Source organism: Hesperophylax consimilis, chromosome 9 (genome assembly GCF_061612785.1).
Source record: "Hesperophylax consimilis isolate HC1 chromosome 9, BYU_Hcon_1.0, whole genome shotgun sequence".
Lineage (NCBI taxonomy): Eukaryota > Metazoa > Arthropoda > Insecta > Trichoptera > Limnephilidae > Hesperophylax > Hesperophylax consimilis.
Window position 1 is genome coordinate 19,424,722 of NC_142844.1, and position 19,946 is coordinate 19,444,667.

General features: G+C 35.0%; 1 protein-coding gene across 3 annotated transcripts in view; it reads left to right on the forward strand.

Annotated features, from left to right (window-relative positions):
- The window catches only part of jvl (javelin-like), a 243,846-nt gene extending 224,428 nt beyond the window's left edge, over window positions 1-19,418 (forward strand). For 2 of the 3 annotated variants that reach the window (XM_089635708.1, XM_089635707.1), the window contains exons 5-6: window positions 13,853-14,596; window positions 17,275-19,418. In XM_089635708.1, the coding sequence (XP_089491834.1) occupies window positions 13,853-14,596; window positions 17,275-17,892 (1,362 nt within the window). In that variant the 3' untranslated portion in view covers window positions 17,893-19,418. Of the gene's footprint in view, window positions 1-13,852; window positions 15,048-17,274 lie in introns of all 3 variants that reach the window. The other variant, XR_016302631.1, reaches the window with a different exon arrangement.
- The last annotated feature ends 528 nt before the right edge of the window (window positions 19,419-19,946 follow it).

The window sequence follows — 19,946 nt, forward strand, 5'->3', positions numbered from 1 at the left end:
TCCCAATTTCGCCAGTAATAGAAAATTCAGCTCTACTATTCAAACGTAAATTATTTTTTTATCTCTCAGTTTTTTTTTTTTTTTTTTTTTTTTTTTACTTTATTTATTTTCATTTCTTTACACATATTATACATATTAATAGATAGTATAAAATAACATAATATATAATACCAAATAGTTTACAAAAGAAATGAAAACCCACTAAGGCACTGACTGCCTGAGTGTGGGTAATATAAAACGATTACTATATTTCAAGTACCTAAAGTATAATATACATTAGTAGAAAAAGTTTTTTTTGTTTATAGTTATTATAAAAAGTAAAGAGAAAAACATTATGTACAATAATTTATAAAGTTTCAGCAAGTGAGTTGTAGAAAGGATAAATAAATTTATAGTAAAAGCGTTTCAATATCTGCGTCAATCAGCCATAATTTTACCTCTTTAATATATTCTATCTTTTTATTTATCATTTGAGTTTGTAGTGGTAGAAGGTTAAATGTACGAGGACCAATGAAACTGCTATGCGTCTGCATTAATTTAGTATTGGTTTGGGGGGTGTAAAATATATTATTTGTTCTTTTGCTCATTCTGTTTTCATTTATTTTGAATTTTTTTTTGTTTTTAAATAGATATTTCATAGTTTGTAATATAAATAATTTACGAATGTTAAATAATTTAGATTCCTTGTATAATAGGTCGGTCGAAAATGTTTTATTTTTGTTATATATGACTTTAATTATGTGCTTTTGAATTATTTGTAGAGGCTTAATAAATGTATCAGGTGCACCACCCCATCCTATTATGCCATAAGTGATTGCAGATTGCACCAGGGAGAAGTAGATCATTTTCAATTTTTCAGCGTTTAAAATTTCCTTGAGTCTATAAAATATGTAGGTTAGATATCTTAGTTTTGAAGCGGTTTGATTAATATGAGATTTCCAATTAAGATTAATATCTATAACCAATAAAATAGGTCGGGCTCTCGGAGCAGCCTGACGCGTTTTGGTCGGTCTCGTCTTTCTTCGACAATTACAAGTGAAATTTCATATATTCCGCCCTTAAAAGTGTCAATAAATGTTCCTTACTGTATTTAAGTTGCTTAAGTGTACTAAAAACTAATTTTACTGTGACCAGTGTGGACGTATAACGACTTTAAGAAAAGGTGACAAATAATTTTGTTAATCCTAAGATGTGTGAATTCCTGTGCCTATAATACGAGATCAGTGCTTTGAACATTCACCAGATGTGATCATCCCTTCGGCCCTTGCCCCTTGCCCCTCGTCCACCCGCACCAATACTGCAAACCCCGCTGTCCGACGCATACAGTGCTTATTCAGTGCCGTTATAGAATGTGGGCCATATGACATTGCTTAGGGCTTAGGCCACAGAATCATCGTTTCTCGGAATCTACCCTGAACCCGCACAAGAAAAGAGTCATTTGGCGACTCATGCAACCCCTGCCGCAACCTCCGCTCCCCACCGCTCGTGCCCTTCCGCGCGTGGAATAATGACATCGGAAATGAAGGATGAAATCGGAATGAACCCGCGCTCTTTGGTTTGCTGTCTACATGGAGTGTTTTAAAACAATTATATAGTGATAAAATAACTATTTTTAGTGGTAGTTTATTTGTTAAGTTAAATGTTATATTAAGCGTATAAATATGTATTATTTGTTTTATGTGTGTAACGATATGATAAGTTGTATAATTAAGATGTTTAAGTAGTACTTGGAAGGGAATGGCCGACAAAGATGTCGATGAGGTTCGCTATCCATCACATCGCCAACCCTTCGGTGGCGCAAAGAGGAGGACGGAACGTGATCAATGTCGAATTGGTACATGGAACATTAGAGGAGGAATGGAAAGAAAGATGAACGAACTGTGTGATACTATGGTGAGCAAATGTTTGGACGTACTTTGTATAACAGAGAGTATGAAAAAAGGTAGCGGTACAATGCAGCATAATGATAGGCTCGTCATTTGGTCTGGGAGACCAGATACGGAGAGGGCTTGTCAAGGTGTTGCAGCGCTACTGTCTCCCAGAATGATTGAATGTATGTTGCAGTATGAATGTGTAAGTCCGAGAATAATGTGGATCAGATTTAAAATCGGTTTGACAAGGGTGTTTCTTGTTATTTGCTACGCCCCTGTTAATTCTGAAAGCGATGAAGTGAAAGATGATTTTTGGACTGGTGTGAATGTTGTAATGAGACTAAAAAATATGAACGAAAGGATTATAATGGCAGGCGATTTGAATGGGTGGGTGGGAATTAGACGTGACGGATTTGATTCGGTCGTAGGTATGTTTGGGGATAAAAGAACGAATGACAACGGGAACAGAATGCTTGAAGTATGTTTAGAGTGGAACCTGTTTGTGTCGAATACTTTCTTCGATCATAAAGGTATCCACCAATATACGTGGGAAAGAGGAAATGAGAGGTCAATTATTGATTTTGTAGTAATTGACTCTAGGTTGAGAGCTGTTACCGAGGACACAAGAGTTTTCAGAGGGGCTGAGGTCGAAACTGACCACTTTCTTGTAGTGTCGAGAGTAAACCTCTTTCGCGGTTGGCGCTCTAAAGTGAAAACGGTACCAGCTCCGACAAGAGTCAAAATAGAAAAACTGCAAAACGATAATGTGAGAAGTAAGTATGTGAATTGTGCAGAGATAAGATTGAATGCGAAGGAAATGGATGGTCTAAGCATAGACGAAACATGGAACCACATAAAAGTGTGTCTTTGTGAATCTGCTAGGGAGGTTTGTGGAATAAGTACGCAAGGTAGGAAGAAAGGTGATGCATGGTGGGATGATGAGATTAAAGCACTGGTCTCAGAAAAGAAGAAAGCATGGTTGTGTCTGATTGCGGCTGGCAGTGCTTCCAGCGAAGAGAAGTATCGAGCGAAAGAAGTATATAAGGAATGTAAGAAAAAAGTAAGAGTTGGAGTGAAAGAACGAAAGAAACGCCTGGAAGAGGAAGAAGGAATGAAAATGACAAACCATTTCCAAGAAAACATTAAGTTGTTTTGGAAAGAAGTCAAAAGGTCCCGGAGTGGCCCAGAAAACGGAAGCATGAAAGTGATAAAATCAAAAGATGGAAAAATGTTGACGAATGAGGAAAAAATAAAAGAGAGATGGTTGAATTATTTCGAGGAAGTCTTCGAAAGCGAAGTGAATGACAGTGATTCCAGTGGCGAATCAGATATGAATGACGATGGAGTGAATGCTACCGAAATTAGCATGGATGAGATAGAAAGCTCGATTAAATGTATGAAGAATGGTAAGGCTGTTGGGTTTGACAATATTGCTGCTGAATATTTTAAAGGAGGTAGCCGTGTAATTCTCACATGGTTGTGCAATCTTTTTAACCAATGTTTAAAGGAAGGTTACACGCCTTTAGATTGGAGAAGGGCTGTGATCATGCCATTATACAAAGGTAAAGGGTCACGTATGGAATGTGGGAATCATAGGGCTATTAGCCTGCTTAGTTCAGTTGGCAAGCTGTATGGTAGAATTTTGATTGAAAGAGTAAGAAAGGAAACAAAGGATAAAATATGGGATGTGCAAGGTGCTTTCATGAGTGGAAGGGGGTGCATGGACCAGATCTTCTCATTGCGTATGCTCACTGAGAAGTTTCTGGCAAAAAACCAGAAACTTTTCTGTGCCTTTGTAGATTTACAAAAAGCATACGACCGAGTCGACAGGAAAAAGCTATGGAAGGTGTTGTCCAAGTATGGAGTGAATACGAATCTGATTCAGGCAATTGCGTCTCTGTATGAGGGAAGCGTTGCATGTGTTAGGGTAAACGGTGGTTTTACGGGGTGGTTTGATATCACAAAAGGTGTTAAACAAGGCTGCGTAATGTCACCGTGGTTATTCAATCTATACATGGATAATTGTATGCAAGAATTGAAAGAGGTGGGATTGGGCGCGAATTTGAATAATTTTAAAGTATGTTGCCTGTTGTATGCTGATGATGCGGTGCTGATTGCTAATAGTATAGATGATCTACAGTCTCTCGTGTCTAGGATGAACGAAGTATGCATGAAGAATGAGTTAATGATGAATGTAAGTAAGTCTAAAGTAATGGTGTTTGAAAGAGAGAGTACGAAAACAGTGTGCAATATAATTGTGAATGGGGAATATTTGGAGCAGGTGGATGAGTTTGTGTATTTAGGAAGTATGTTTACGAGAGATGGGAAGGCTGACAGAGATATCGAAAGAAGGGTAAATGCAGGTAATTCCGTTAATGGAGGACTAAACGCCGTAGGCGCTAACAAAAAATTGTCCAAAGAAGCGAAGTTAGCAGTCCACAACGGAGTGCTGGTACCTACCTTGATGTATGGAAGTGAGGCATGGAACTGGCAAAGAAAGGATGAAAGTAGATTAAATGCTGTTGAAATGAGATCCCTGAGGCGTATGTGTGGTAAAACCATGTTTGATCGTGTGAGGAATGTGGAGATCCGCAAAGAGTGCAAGGCTGATGTAAGCGTAATGAGTAAGATTAAGAAAGGGACGCTTAGATGGTTTGGGCATGTAGAGCGAATGAGCGAAGATAGGAGTGTAAGGAGGATATATGATGCAAATGTGAATGGTAGCAGAAGTCGGGGACGCCCGAGGAAGACATGGCACGATCAAGTGAATCAGATACTCGAGTCGGGCCATGTCAAGAGTCAGAATAATAGAAGAGTATGTATGAGACGATGTATGAATGTGAATGAGGCAAGGAGTGTGTGCCAAGACCGAGTTGTTTGGCGGTCCGTCCTCTCTGCCTACCCCTGCGGGGAAACGGCGTGATGGTTAGTTAGTTAGTTAGTTATTAATATCTATTGATACTCCTAAATATTTTATATTTTTGACATTAGCGAGTTCGTTGCACAGGAAGCACATTTCTTGATTGCAAGTTGTATTATGGATTCTAATTTTAAGGTTGTCTTTTGGTTTGTTTTTGATGTTTTTATAAAAAGGTAAGTAAAATGTTTTGCTGTAGTTTAAGACAAGTTTGTTGTATTTTAACCATTTTGAAACAAGTGAAATACATACAGTTGCATTCGAAAAAGTTTCTGTCCAATTATTACCATCCACTATTATTGCCGTGTCATCGGCGTAAGAAACAATTTTACCAGGGATTACAAAATTACATAAATCATTAATATAAATTAAGAATAAAATCGGGCCAAGAACAGTTCCCTGCGGAACTCCGTTTTTTATCTGTGTTTCTGAACTATAATTATTCCCAATTTTTGTTTTTTGTGTTCTGTCTTTAAGATAGTTTGATAGTAATTTTAGTGTGTGTTTTTTGAAGCCCAGTTGAGTTATTTTTTTAATGAGTAAATTATGATTAACGGTGTCGAAAGCTTTTCTTAAATCTAGGAATATGGCAAGACATTTCTTTTTTTTATCGATAGATGTATAAATATTTTTGTCAATTCATATATGGCATCCTCAGTGCTTAGATCTTTACGAAAGCCGTATTGGTTTTTCGATAGAATTTTATATTTTTCTAAGTGTTCAATGACTCTAAATTTGATGCATTTTTCGAATATTTTTGATAGGTTTGAAACAAGGGATATTGGTCTGTAATTGTCTAATTTATGCGTATCCCCAGATTTATGAATAGGTATTACAGTGGAGATTTTAAACTGTTCTGGAAAATGACCATCTTTGAGGCATATATTAAAGATATGTTGTAATGGCGTTAATACATGTTGTTTTATTTTTTTTAATGTATCACATGATAGGCCATCATTTCCCTTAGAGTTGGATGGTTTTAGGTTATCAATATATTTTTCAATTTCATTAAATGTAATAGGAGAAAAATATTCTATTGAGTTAATTGAATCGTTATTAGAGTCTAATAGAGGAGATGTCTCCATATAATCATGATTAACATTAATGCCGGAAGATTGAAGTACCTCGTCTACTATATTTGTAAAGAAGTTATTAAAACATTCTGCAATGGTCGATTTGTTAGTTATTATTTCATTATTTATTTTAACCTCATTTACAATATTTGAAGACATAATTTTTTTGTTGGCAATTTCATTTATAATATTCCAAGTTTTTTTAGTATTATTTTTAGCATTTTCAATTTGTTCACAATAGTATTTCTTTTTGCAGTTTCGTATCAGTCTATTTAGTAAGTTTCGGTACATTAGATATTTTGTTTTCAGGTAAGGCATTGTTCTGAGATTATTATTTTGGCAATCCATTTGATATTTTATCATTTCTCTATATAATTTATCCCTTTGTTTAATTGATATAATTAATCCAATTGTAATCCAAGGTTTAATTTTTTTATATTTTCTGTTAGTGACAACTATTTTACTTTCACTTTTTAGAATATACTCTCTAAGAGTATTATAGAAATTCTCTAATGCTAAATGTGGATTTTCTATTGATATTACATTTTCCCAGTTTTCTGACTGAAGTAAAGAGTTTAGAGTTTTATAATCAATGTCTACTTTTTCTAGAGTTACAGAATTTTGGTTTAGAGGTGTATTTTTGAAGTGGTGTCCATAAAAGGTCGGGTAATGATCTGTGATATTAGTTTCAAGAATTGAAGAGATAATATTGGTCGCCTTGTGCGACTTGACAAATATGTGGTCTAAACATGCAGAGTTACTTAAGGTTACTCTAGTTGGTGAGCTAATATATGACGTATATCCAGAGCTTGATAAACAATCTAGATACTCATTTTGACAATTTACATTTATATTGTTATCATTAATATTTATATTAATGTCACCTGTCAAAATGGAAAAAGTAAAATTGTTTCTGTCAAGATTTCTAACAAAAGATTTTAGTTCTTTTACAAATAAAAAATCATTTAATGATGGGGATCTGTATATGGCTAGTACGTGATATTTATAGTTGTTTTGAAAAAAGGTTAATTTTATTGCATTGGCTGACTTAAATTCAATAAATTCAGTGGCAACATTTTTCAGAGTATTATGAAAGAAGACAGTGACTCCATCATGACCAGTATGCTTACAGGCAGAGGAAATTGTGGTATATTCTGATAAGTTATATGGAATAACATCTTTCATTTGTGTTTCAGTCAAAACAATTACGCTTGGAGAAAAATCTAGGTTATTAATAAGGATACTGTTGCTGTGGCTCAGTTTGCCGGTGCAGATAGAGAACATATGGCGCGTGTTGCTTTTACGTCCAACAGATGGCGCTGTTTTTATTTTCTTTTTTAAAGTCTGTTTTTCCTCTCACATGTGACATCTGGTGACCGGATAAATCATCACAATGATAATTCATCACAATCTTTAAAAAGTTATATAAAGTCATGGAAAGTGATGAAACAAAAACTTTATTAACTGGGTTAAGTAGGTTAGGTTAGGTTAAAAAAAATCATCGTTTCTAATGACTTTATATCACCTTTTAAAAGTGTGTTGAATTGTCACTGTGTTGAGTTATCATGGAACCGTGACATCTATATAATATAGATAAAAAAACACACGCGTATTCGAATGCAAAGTTGTGTCAAAATTTCAAAGCAACCTATGAAGAACTTTCGGAGAATTAAATTTTTTAATAAACGAACATTGATATTTACATGTTTACTACTCTGTACTCGGTCTATGGATGGTGGCTCTATATCTGATAAGTTAGCTAGTTTTCTACCTGTTTCGAGTATTATTTGTTAATTTGTCAATATTCGCTTTCCTGTTGATAAGCTATCAATAGGATATCAAGCATAAATGCCTGTGGATTGTGGAATGTCTTCGGCGTGATTATTAACACTGGCTTATATATTTAATCACTGAAAAAGATAATATCAACTCTCAATGAAAACATGAAACTGACGAAGAGAAACAGAAAATAAAAAGGTAGCGGTCGCAACTAGGAATCGAACCCAGACCCTCTAGTCCTACCGGGACAGGTATTAGCTTCTAAATGTTATACCCAATAAAACTGGCTTATACAGGGTGTATCGGCACGTACCCGACAAACTTTAACCAGCTATTCCTTAGCACATTTGGAGTAAAAAATGTTATGGGCACTTTGCTGTCCGGTAACATTTTTTTTAATAAAAAAATTACTATTCATATTTTCACCACATGTCACCAATGTTTTATCCTTTGTCAAAGTTTGAAAACCCGCCTGGCAATATTTTGTTCGAGTTTCGTTGAATAATGTACGTAGTACCTACGTTGGCGCGCTTTTACAATCACAACGAAATGGCACGGCACCATTCGTCTCATTTTTAACTATTATTATTTAGTGTGTACGAAAGAGCGAGGACACTTTTTGACACACTTGCTAATAACAGCTGTTGAACACGAGAAACTATGCAAATGACAGTGACGGAGTGTGGATTTTTAATAGCTGGTTAAAGTTTGTCGGGTACTTGCCGATACACCCTGTATACAGAAACCAGAGTCTTAAATTGGCTCTTGTTACATTCGGTCGTGGCGTAATTGGCACAGTCGGTTATTGGCTGTGGCTGGAAAATGGCATGTAATCGAGACGCGTCGCGTTCAGGTAGCGTCGCGCTGCGGTCCGGCTCGAGTTTCCCTCGAGGGTCGGGTGTTGCTTCATCGGCGCCACTCATCGTAATGGTATTGTAATTGTAATCATTTTATTCGTGTCGTTATTGATTTCGGGATCGAGAATCAAATGCTTACGTGCAGAGGCTCAAAGATAAAGCTCTAAGACTCAAAGGGCAGTCATCGAATCGAAGGAGCCCATATACATATTAAATACATAAAACCGGGACAATGCAAACATTAAAATTTACTGACAATGTAAAAACATTTATTATTTCGAATATCTGATTATAATATGATCCATGCATAACACCCATACCACCATCACGTAGGAGTATTAATTACAATTACAGTTACAAATATAATGTTATTACTGATGTACATTACGAGCGTATAATTTATTCCCTCTGGAGAGCTATGAAACTATTACCTGGTATAACTATTGTAACAGCAATCAGGCCAAATTTATCACAACCCAAAACATCTATTATTATGATGTGTAAGGTCCTACAGGACCCATAGGAACCTAAAATGATCTTTCTTACTGGACATGCAAAGTCCATTTTACATAGACGTTGTTAATTTAAATTAATAATTTCAGTTTTTTCTGAATTTCTGATTTGTGCTCCGTTTAAATACATCTCACCCTCCGAAAGATACTATCGCATTTAAAATTAAAATAAAGTAGCAAAACTAAACACAAACACAATAAAGTAATTACCAAAGATATTAGAAGAACGAGATATGCTATGTTGGCCGCCGGACCGTAGCCGGAGTACTACCTAATTAGGGTACTTTGAACGGTATCGGGACGTGTACGCACAGAAATCTGTTCTATGTATTAGTGCGGATACCTTAGCGTAAGCGAAGGTGTGCAGTAGTATTGGTGAACGAAACCGGCGACACTCGGCAAAACAATTCCACACAGTATGAACTGCTCATAGCACATCTCGTTCTTCTAATATCTTTGGTAATTACTGTGTCTGATCCCAACTGCCACGAAGGTCGTACCATACTCCATCGCTCTGTTAATTTATATTTTTTGATCACTCGCCTGATCGGCCAGCGACAAGAGACCAATGAAGCGTAAACCTATACCCAACCGGCCTCTTCGCTCACTCACTACTCTGCTACCCTGATACGCTGGTACTTTGCTACTCTGTTACTTTGCTACTCTGGTACTTTGCTAGTTTGGTACATTACTACTGTAGCGAGTAAGTCCTGTAAATGATAATTATCTCATTCGCTAGCCACATTCACTCGACTTTCGAAACACTAGCGGCTAGTCTCACAGCCGTCAGCCGACAGATCTGTACATTCTGACAGTCTCTGGGATCCGCGCACCCTGACGCTCTTGTAGTTCTCTAAAATCCTATATTTCTGTAATTATATTCAAATTTAAATGATGTAGTTATTTAGTAGATGCTTATGGTTCACGTCAATGCCCCTTAAAACTTTACTACTCTAATACTTTGCTGCTCTGGTACTTTGCTACTTTGTTGCTCTGGTGCTTTACTACTCCGATAATTTACTACTCTAGTACTTTGCTTCTCTGGTACTTTGCTACCCTGGTACTTTGCTACTCTGGTACTTTGTTACTCTGGTGCTTTGCTACTCCGATGCTTTACTACTCTAGTACTTTGCTTCTCTGGCACTTTGCTACTCTGGTACTTTGTTACTCTGGTGCTTTGCTACTCCGATGCTTTACTACTCTAGTACTTTGCTTCTCTGGCACTTTGCTACTCTGGTACTTTGTTACTCTGGTGCTTTGCTACTCCGATGCTTTACTACTCTAGTACTTTGCTTCTCTGGTACTTTGCTACTCCGATACTTTACTACTCTAGTACTTTGCTACTATTTGCTACTCCGCTATTCTGTTATGGTGGTACTCTACTACTCTTGGCTACTGTATCACGAATCACGACTCTGACACCATCCGCTGACCGCTCAGCATCTGCAATCTGCCACTGCCTACGTGCAAACCCGTCTGCCCTTGAGTATTTCATTAAGATCTTCAATATCGATAAGGCTTACTGTATCCTCATATAATACTCTGTTCGATCAACACCCCTCAATCAAACCACACTTTTAAATAATACCTACCTTATAATAATTTACAACATAATTCGCTTTACAGGGCAGCGGTATAAAAAAATAACTAACGTTCTTAATAAACATCTATTACAAAATTTAGACGTGACTTGATCGAGAACATTTTATGCAGAGAAAACTTACTGATATGAAATATTTTTTATTTATTAAAAATCTCGTGAAATTTTTCGTTTTCCTGTTAAAAACAGGGACTAGAGGCTTATAACGAATCATTTGATTAAACACATGTTCGGATATATTCTGATTGGCTAATACTTTATTAACAAATGGTCACGCAGTCACACTTTAACAGTATCTTGATAAAAAGAGTCGTAATCATGTTTCTACGTGTATTTATGAGATTCCATTAGTTTTTTTCTCGCAACAAAACATTGCTAATCGGAATCTCAATTGACCGATGCAAGTTTATATTTAAACACTAGCTGACGTTTACCCGTAGTTGCTCGTGGACTTTTTGGCGTAAATTTTTGAGGTTTTTAGGCCTTTTTTTAGGACGGGTTGTTTCGGAGTATTTGAACAATTCATCAAATTTCAATGTTCATTTCTGGGATCTGTGAAAGACCAATTCAAGTTCTGTTATTATATCATTATAGGCTAGTTGCTTGACAAAACTGAAATAAAAACAGAACTTGAAAAAATCTTTCACAGAACTTGAAAATGAACGTTGAAATTTGATGAATTGTTCAAATACTCCGAAACAACCCGTCCTAAGATGTGCAATTCCTTAGTACATTATTATGATGTATCTCATAAGGTTTAGCCAGCGTTAACAATGTAAGCGCCCGAAAATATTTTTTTCGACTTGATTGCAAAACATCGAATTTTCTCTACTTTTTATGATTATAGTCTGCTTGTATTATATATATAAACCTTCCGGGAGAAATTCTCTAAATAATAGTGAAAACCCTATCAAAATCCGTTGCGTAGTTTAGGTGAAACTAAGCACACAAACGGATAGACTTTATTTTATAACATATAAAGATTTATTAACCTTTCCTTGTGCTTGAAACTTTATCTTCCGTCTCTATATTTAAAAAAATATTTGAATAACCCTCTATTTATGTATGTACAATATTAACCGATGTTTTGTATTTGCCTGCCTAGGAACAGGCACCTCTGTAAATCGTGTAACATAATTTTCAATGCAAAAGTACCAAATAAATGTCCGGGTTCGATCATTGTATCCGGCACTAAAATTGAATTGAATAAAATCCCTACCAGGGAGGTTCTTTTTATGTCTACGTAATTGTATTTATCCGAAAACTGTCAATAGTTGATATGAAGGTACGATAAACAGTTGTTTTTATGGCCCAAAAGGTTGAATACATTTTTACGTGTTCGAATTGGTTGATAATCTATTATTATTTCGATGGTATGTATTGTTCATGATTTTCTTAATGATGATTGCTTTCACCGATGCCCGTTGTTGTGAATTACGTGATATTGTTACATCACGTTTTCTTCTTGCACAGGTATAAATAATCTGATCAACGTTATATTATTGATAAATTACGGATGATCGCGTTCTACCAGTCTAGGAACAATGTAATGTGGGTATATTATCCATGAGAAATCAGTAGCCGAACCTAATATTTATTTAATAGGCTTTTAATCTCGTGCTGGTCCAGCCAATTAATTGGTATTAAATACTAACATCATTACTTATTGCTTATTATTGGATTTCTGACTCTGACGTGCCATATTGAACAACATACGTTTTGCTTACGATTTTACTTTCGATTTTATAAAAATTTCAGACTATTTTTTTACTGTCTAATGATCCGTTCACTTTCGATTATATTTTTTAACCGTTTTTTTCTATGAGTATATTAAAATGGGGATGAGACACAGACATAGGAATTATAGACGAGAAGATAATGGCGAGGGGTAAAATCAACTGTTGAAGAACGAAGGGAGTGAAGCTGACTGTGATTCGTCAATAAATCAATCTGACAGTAAATAGGCATCTCGCATTATAATATCACCATTTACTTCTTAAAAGTAAAATCTGCTTTTGAATGAATAGACATTTTTACATGGGAGCGCAAATTACTCGCCACGTTATGAACAAATTTGCGAAGTCCAAATTCGGCAAAAAAATTCGGTTCCATTTTCAGAGTCGAATATTTCGTTTAAGTATTTAGTTAAGACACTTTTATAAATGTTCATAATTTACTTCCCAGCAACCAACCAGCTTTGTGTTTCGCGTCCAGACGTTTCTCGATGTGATAGTAACAACTGATTCATATTATACGATGTGAATATGCTTAAAATAAAGTGAAATAATGCTTATATATGGAATGTAATACGACAATTGGGTTTATTCTCTTTTTCACATCTATGTTTACAAGTTTTCATAGTACAAGTCAACATTTTGCCGTGTTATTTCGTAAAATGAACCGATGATGCCTCGACCATAGTTCGCACAAGAATGATGACGTCACGTTTTCAAATTTCACTTGAGGCCATACGCGAGCACAGCCGGCTCCAATGGAACCGGTATGGGGAGTGGGGATAATACGCTTTTAATCACTTAGGGCAGGTCTACTAATATTCATATGTCTATGGGATGAGAGAAATCTATTTTCCATATTGTGGAAATCCGATATTATTTTTGTTTTAATTGCCTCGACTTGAATTGAAGATCGCGGCACGAAGAAGACGTGATATCTAGTTAATTCTTTTTTTTAAGTAAGATAATTATTCTCGGGTTACGAATAACCTGACAATATTTGAAAATCTTCTTCTACCATAATTATAAGCTGCTTGTTCAATTATGGAGGGCCTAGTCTTCCAAGGAAGGTGGGGAAAACCGACGCATTTGTCAGTTCAGCCTTTGACCGGTCAATATTTTACCGGTTTTAAAAAGATATATAGATTTCGTATTTTGAGTTTTGAAATATTTTGTGATAATGATTGTAGTAATAATTCTTTGTGTTTGTTGCTTCACTCAAATGTGTAAATTGTTAACCTCAATACAGTCTTTGTCCCAGCGAAGTTAATTATTATATGAAAAATTTTGCCGTATTCTATGAGAATAAATAAAAATAAAAATAATTTTAAGATGTCCTAGTTCCTTCCATTAGCTTTGGGTTGTTGATCTCTTGTATGGCACATAAAAATAATTATCATGGATTTCCAGAAATAATTAAACGCGCCGGATTTACATCTCAGTGTGCTTCTGTTGAACGTATTTTATGTACCTTCTTATGTATTCAAATATTTCTAAATTTCTTTTACAGTTGGAAGAAAAAACGATTGAGTTGGAGGGAACGAAAGCTCACGTCCGCTTGCTAGAGGGCGGAGCACGCGGCCTGCGTGAGGGCAGCTCCAGCAGCAGCGGGGGCGGGGGCGGGGGCCCGCGCAGTATGCGAGCCCTGCAGCCCCTGCCGCTGCACCTGCAGTCCGACGAGGAGGCCGACGGAGATCAGGAACACGACCGCATCACCGACACCCCACGCAAGCGGCCCAGCAAGATCCCCCTGCCCCCCTCCAAGCTGCCCACCGGCCCCCTCGTACCCAAACCCCCCACTGGCCGCTCCAAGGACACACCTTCCTACCGTTCCCGCAGCGGGGACTCCCTCGGAAGACCCGGTTCCTCACAATCCTGGAGAAACAAAACCGACCAGAGCTCACTGTCTGGCAGCAAAAGCGGCAACTCTATATCATCTTCCAAAAGTCCCGGGAGAAATTCCAGCTTCATCACCCTCAAAACCAGCAGCCGCGATTCTCTGGGAAGAAGCCACAGCGTCAAGCCGAGCAAGGATTCCCTGACCGGCAAAGTCCGCAACAATGATTCGCTGTCTCGCATCCGAGACTCGACGATAAGCGGCTCCAGCTCGGTGGTGTCCAAGAGTAGCAGGAAGGAGAAGGAGGGAGTGGGAGTGGGGATGGGCTGCGTGTCGGGCGGAAAGAAGTCGGCGGTGCCGGTGCGACGTGCCAGCAGTGGTGCCGGCACTCGGCTGCCCGACTCTTCAGATGCCAAGGTTCGCCAGCACAGACCTTTCTGGAGCCATTTCTTCAAAATTCTCGACCCTACTACTACTTCGTAGAAAATTATACAAAAAAATATCCTGCCGCGTCCAAACTTGCCTTCTTACATCATTTGATTTCATAAATCCCTCCGATTTTTATATAGATCCTAATCATACGATAATACTGTGAATAAACATTATTGTTTCGCGAACATTTGGTTGGTGGAAATTGTGTGTGTGTTACTAACAGCATCCTATCAGTGTTCCCATGTCATGTAATATTCATGTGTCAGCACTCCCTGTCATACTCGGCACGTACACTGTTGTGAATAACAGCGTTCTGTTCCCCCGCGGACTCCGCCGGGCCCTGATCGCTTCAGTGAAGTGTCCCTCTGGCGCCCTTCAGAGTAAAGTCCGCTCTATCCAACAAACACCCTGCAGACGTTTTGCCTTTAAGCTGATTGTAAGTTTTACGCTTGTTTTCTTTTTTATTTTGGTTTATATTTTTTGCTTTTATTTTGGTTTTCTCGTCAATTGTTGCTTTCCACTTATTTAGTTGATTAGTTTATTTTATAAAAGCACAACACCTAAGTATTTAAAAATGATATTTCACTTACTATCATTATATTAATGACACATTTTAAATAAATAAAAAGTTAACGCAACTCATCATATCAGGGGTTTAGAAACAAAGATTATATGTGTTCACCAATCTCCACTATTGTTAATGAATTAAGATCAAATAATATTTTAGACGCTGTTGATTTGTTTCTATACCTACCATTCAAATAATGTATTTTGTTCAACTTTGCAAACAAAGGTGTTGTTTAACAATATCATTTTAAATTATCACAACCACCTCTTGGTTTTTATTGCATAAAATCAACAAAGCAATTTGGTGAAATCGCGCTAATTATAAATAATTAAATTAGCGTTTATATCTCTATATCTCTGAACTTTTATCATTGACACACTATTCACAATATTGGCACAGTGGCAAAATGCTTTAGTGTCAAGTCTTCTGTCTGTTTCTGAAAAAAAAAGATTTGTTTCAGTTTTAATATTTTTAATTTAATTTGCAATTTAAATAACAAGTGTACTGATGAATTATATTTTGTTTTCATTCTATAGATTTTCTCTTCTAAGTAAAATTCAACTCTTTTACGATAGAACCTGCAAAATTTTCTGTAAGTTTTTTGTAATATATGAGCCTGTGCGTTCCTTTTATCCGAATTTGCCATTTCAAAGAGTTTTTTTTAATCTGTTTTTGCTTAAATTTTTCCTGTTTTTTTGTTGTTGTTGCTTAAGTATCATTGTTTTCCTCTGCTTTTCACTCAATATCATCAAGTGGTCAGTGGTCAGTGGTCAATACACATTCGGTTTTCCATAATACAACACGTAAAGATTTTCAGATAATATTTTGTTATCCCAAAAACGTCTACCTGCTAAGATGCTACACATACCTACAATGTCATAGTGACAAAAATATCATAAAAGTTATTAAATATTAAAAATCGACACTATCAGCATTAAGTAGAAAAAAAAACATTAAATGGCTCACACAAAAAGTTTCGTCTCAATGATAATAATACATTTTAATGTTTTCAAAAATAGTTTTTAACAATTTTTTTTAATGATAATTTTAATGTGAACTAAGAATATAAATAAAACACTTGCTGTATGTAATAATATTCAAAACAATTTGCAAATGTTGTGTTAACACAAATTCTACCACTGCACAATGGTAAGAATTAAATATTGACTTGTTTTTTATCACATAAATAATCATTTCATTCACAATTATCATGAGAAAAATGGCAGCACATTGCACAGAGCCTACTAATTTGTTGAAAGTAATAGAACTGCATGGATTAAATAATATCTCGTACATAATAAGTTTACTCAGTAAGATTATTGAGCTGCACTTTTGTGTGAAGGATTTGCATCTTTATTAAAATTCTTTTTTAAATGTCAATTAACAAAAACAATTATTATTAATTCTAATCTATTTTTATCATGTCATAACTTTTTATATTACAGTCAATAAATCTGTATTATTTGCATATTTTTGTCGTATTGTATATCATAATCTACGCTTCATAGATGGCGTTAATTTAATTATTTTATGAAATTACACTTTTTGGAAGTTATGCTTTAAAATATTATGACAAATTATTTATTTGCGCCTGTACATACGCAATATGAGTATGAATAAATAGTTTTATCTTTATAATAACTACTTATTCATATTGCGTAAGTATGGGCGCAATTAAATAATTCATCTTAATATAAGTATATTTTCATCAAATGATTAAATTAGCGCCATCTATGAATACATAGATTATAATGTATCTTACGTTTACCCTTAATACAAGAAAAATTTGTTAAATATTTTTAACTTAATGATGACATGATGCTATTGACATTTAACTTATCTACAGACATGCGTTTGTTGCCATTGATAAGAATATTTATATTTCAAATCATAAATACAAATGAAAAATAATAACATTGTTCAAATAAAACATATCAAAGTCAATATTATAAATTATAATGTACATTTTTAAAAGTGTGAATAATATATTATTGTGTCAAGAAATTTGTAAAAAATCTAATTGTTATTTTGTATGCGGTTGTGGGATGATGCCTCTTTTGTTATTGCTTCTAATGTTGTAATTTTTTGTACGCAGCGTTCAGCTTGTCATGTCACGCTGAATCCCTGGGTGAATTGCATTCTGGACGAGAGGGAGATCTATCACGACTCCCTGAACTCCAGCGGGACCAAGAGAGATTCCTTCCCCCCGATGGAGCCGCAGATACTCCGCGACTTCATCACCCGCAGCGACCAGCTGGCCACAGACAAGAGACTCTACTATCTGTCCTCTGACTACTTCCACAAGAAGCTAGAAAGCATAGGTTCAAACAAAAAAGATCAGATTGACATTGCGTATGAAAGTCCCAACAATATGAAGCAGTTTCTGAATAACTCTCAAAGCCAGAATAACATGAAACTCTTTCTTAACAACTCTCAAAGGACTAACAACTTAACAACCATGGACGTACACACCGATCGTGGTTCTCCGTCTAAATCTGACGTTCTGTTTTATAACCAGCCGTTCTGTCACAGTTTCGAGTCTGTTTGGAGTAGAAAGCCCCGCCAGTATTTTGATAGCATTAACAATTCCAATGTCCTCCATTCCAACTGCAGTTCTAAGTTACATTCTGTGACCAATGACAGTGCTAAACGCGAGGGACTCGCGGAGTGCGACTCTTTGGAAAGAAAAATATCCTTTGATGAAACATTTTGAAATGTCGATCTAGTTTCAACTAATATATTGTTAAGTAGATGTGATGAATCTTAACCTATTCGCTGCTAACCAATACATAATATTACGCGCACCCACTACTGCTACGTGTAGCATACGCCCACTGAATGCGGTAAAAAGGTTAAGTAATTCTTGATTTTCCTAGCCATGTTATAAAGGACTTTTGTTTAGTTAGTTTATCTTCTCTATGCTAATTCAATAAATAAATGTGAACATATCAATTAAGTCACCATTACAATAATATTATGAACGTTTTATTATCGATCAAGACAATTTATTTTAAAAAGATATTGTGAATCCTTTTAAATGACTCAATAGTTCGATGCCCGTCCGCAAAAGTTAGCTTATTTTTAAGACGCTTAGAAAGTGTTTCCTGACACCACTAATATTTGTGCCTAAATAATAATCAATAATGGGTTTGACATATTCAAACTTTTGAATTTTTTGACTGAAATTTTAGGCATTTTAGTGTGAGTTGAAATTACCATTAGTAATTAAAATGGGATAATTTGTTTTTTTTTTTAAATTACGATAAGTTTTACCAAAACTTTGATTAAATTAAGCAATAGAAGACTGGTTACTTGCTCAGTTCTCTATTTCCAGAATATGAAAAAACAACCTACTGCCGAGTTTGGATCTATATTTAAATAATATCTTTCATAAACCATAAAGCATAGTCTAAGATCGTATATCTGGTATCATAGTAAATATTCCAATAAACATTATATGTCTCAGGTAATTAATGTCGTAACTATTACATTAATTAACGTACAGTCAATTTGTCACTTATTGGTAGTTAGGTGATATTTTAACCATTTTGTTTCATTACATGCATTAGCTCCTATTCTTGCAGAGTAGAATTCCTTATATTTATTGGTATTCTTATAAGCAGAGTTTAACAGAAATATATACACATTGACATTTGAACTGCTAAAAAATATTGTTCTTGCTCAACTTGCCTCAATCAATCAAAATTCTAAATGCATTTTAATTTTAAATTAACTTTTTTACTCACGTGGAATTCATATCTATGTACTGAGATTTTGCAGCTATACAAATAGTATTCTAAACTTCAGCTATTATTAATTAATATTCATCCTTCGTCATTTGGGGACATCAAACAAAATAAACATCCCTTTTTTAAAATTGCAGATTAAAAAAATTCTGCGCCTTTTCCGTGATGCATGTTTTTTTAAAAGCCTATGGTTAATCCTTGCAGCATTCCTTAATAAAGTTTTCTGTGATTGAGAACATGTATTTATTTTAAATTACCTATTTTAATGACTAGTTGGGTGCGTTTCTAGGGATATGCCTCTTCAGTACTGATTTTTGTTTATTTATGAAATGAAACATTCTGTGATATGTATTCTATTTCACTCACTCACATAGGGTAGGTTTTGTGTAAGGAAATGGCGTGTAACTATGTAAATAATTATTATTATATTTATTATTAGCCTTATTCAAAAGCAATTGATCCTTGCAATATTTTATGATCCTTGACCTTTTTTTAATAAATTTTCCCTTTATTTTTTTGTATAATATATTATGTACCATTTATTCTATTTTTTCCATTCTCAAGATGACTTAAATCTTTTTCTTAAATATTTGTAAGTGTTCAAGATTTTATTTAACTCTAAAATCACAAATCCTTGACATTTCTTGCCTCTCACAAATTCAAACACTTAGTTTTTATTTATTAGTACTTTTACTGTTGCAAAAATAAGTTTTTTTTTATTCTGTTAAAACCTCTTTTAATTAATTGCTTTTGAAACTAGGTTTTTTTGTTAGTGCAAAATATGATATCAAAATACCTTTCTCAATTTCGGTATTCACCTTTAATTTTTATTTATTGTTTAGTAAAACATGTTTATACTTTACTGTTTTTATTATTATTTTTAATTAAATTGATACGATAAATGGCTAATTATCTATAAATATATATTATATATATAACTATGTATGTGATGGCTCAACTTTTGAGATATTCCTCCTTTTCTTTGAATAACTTAAGAATATTTTTAAATACATAATCTATT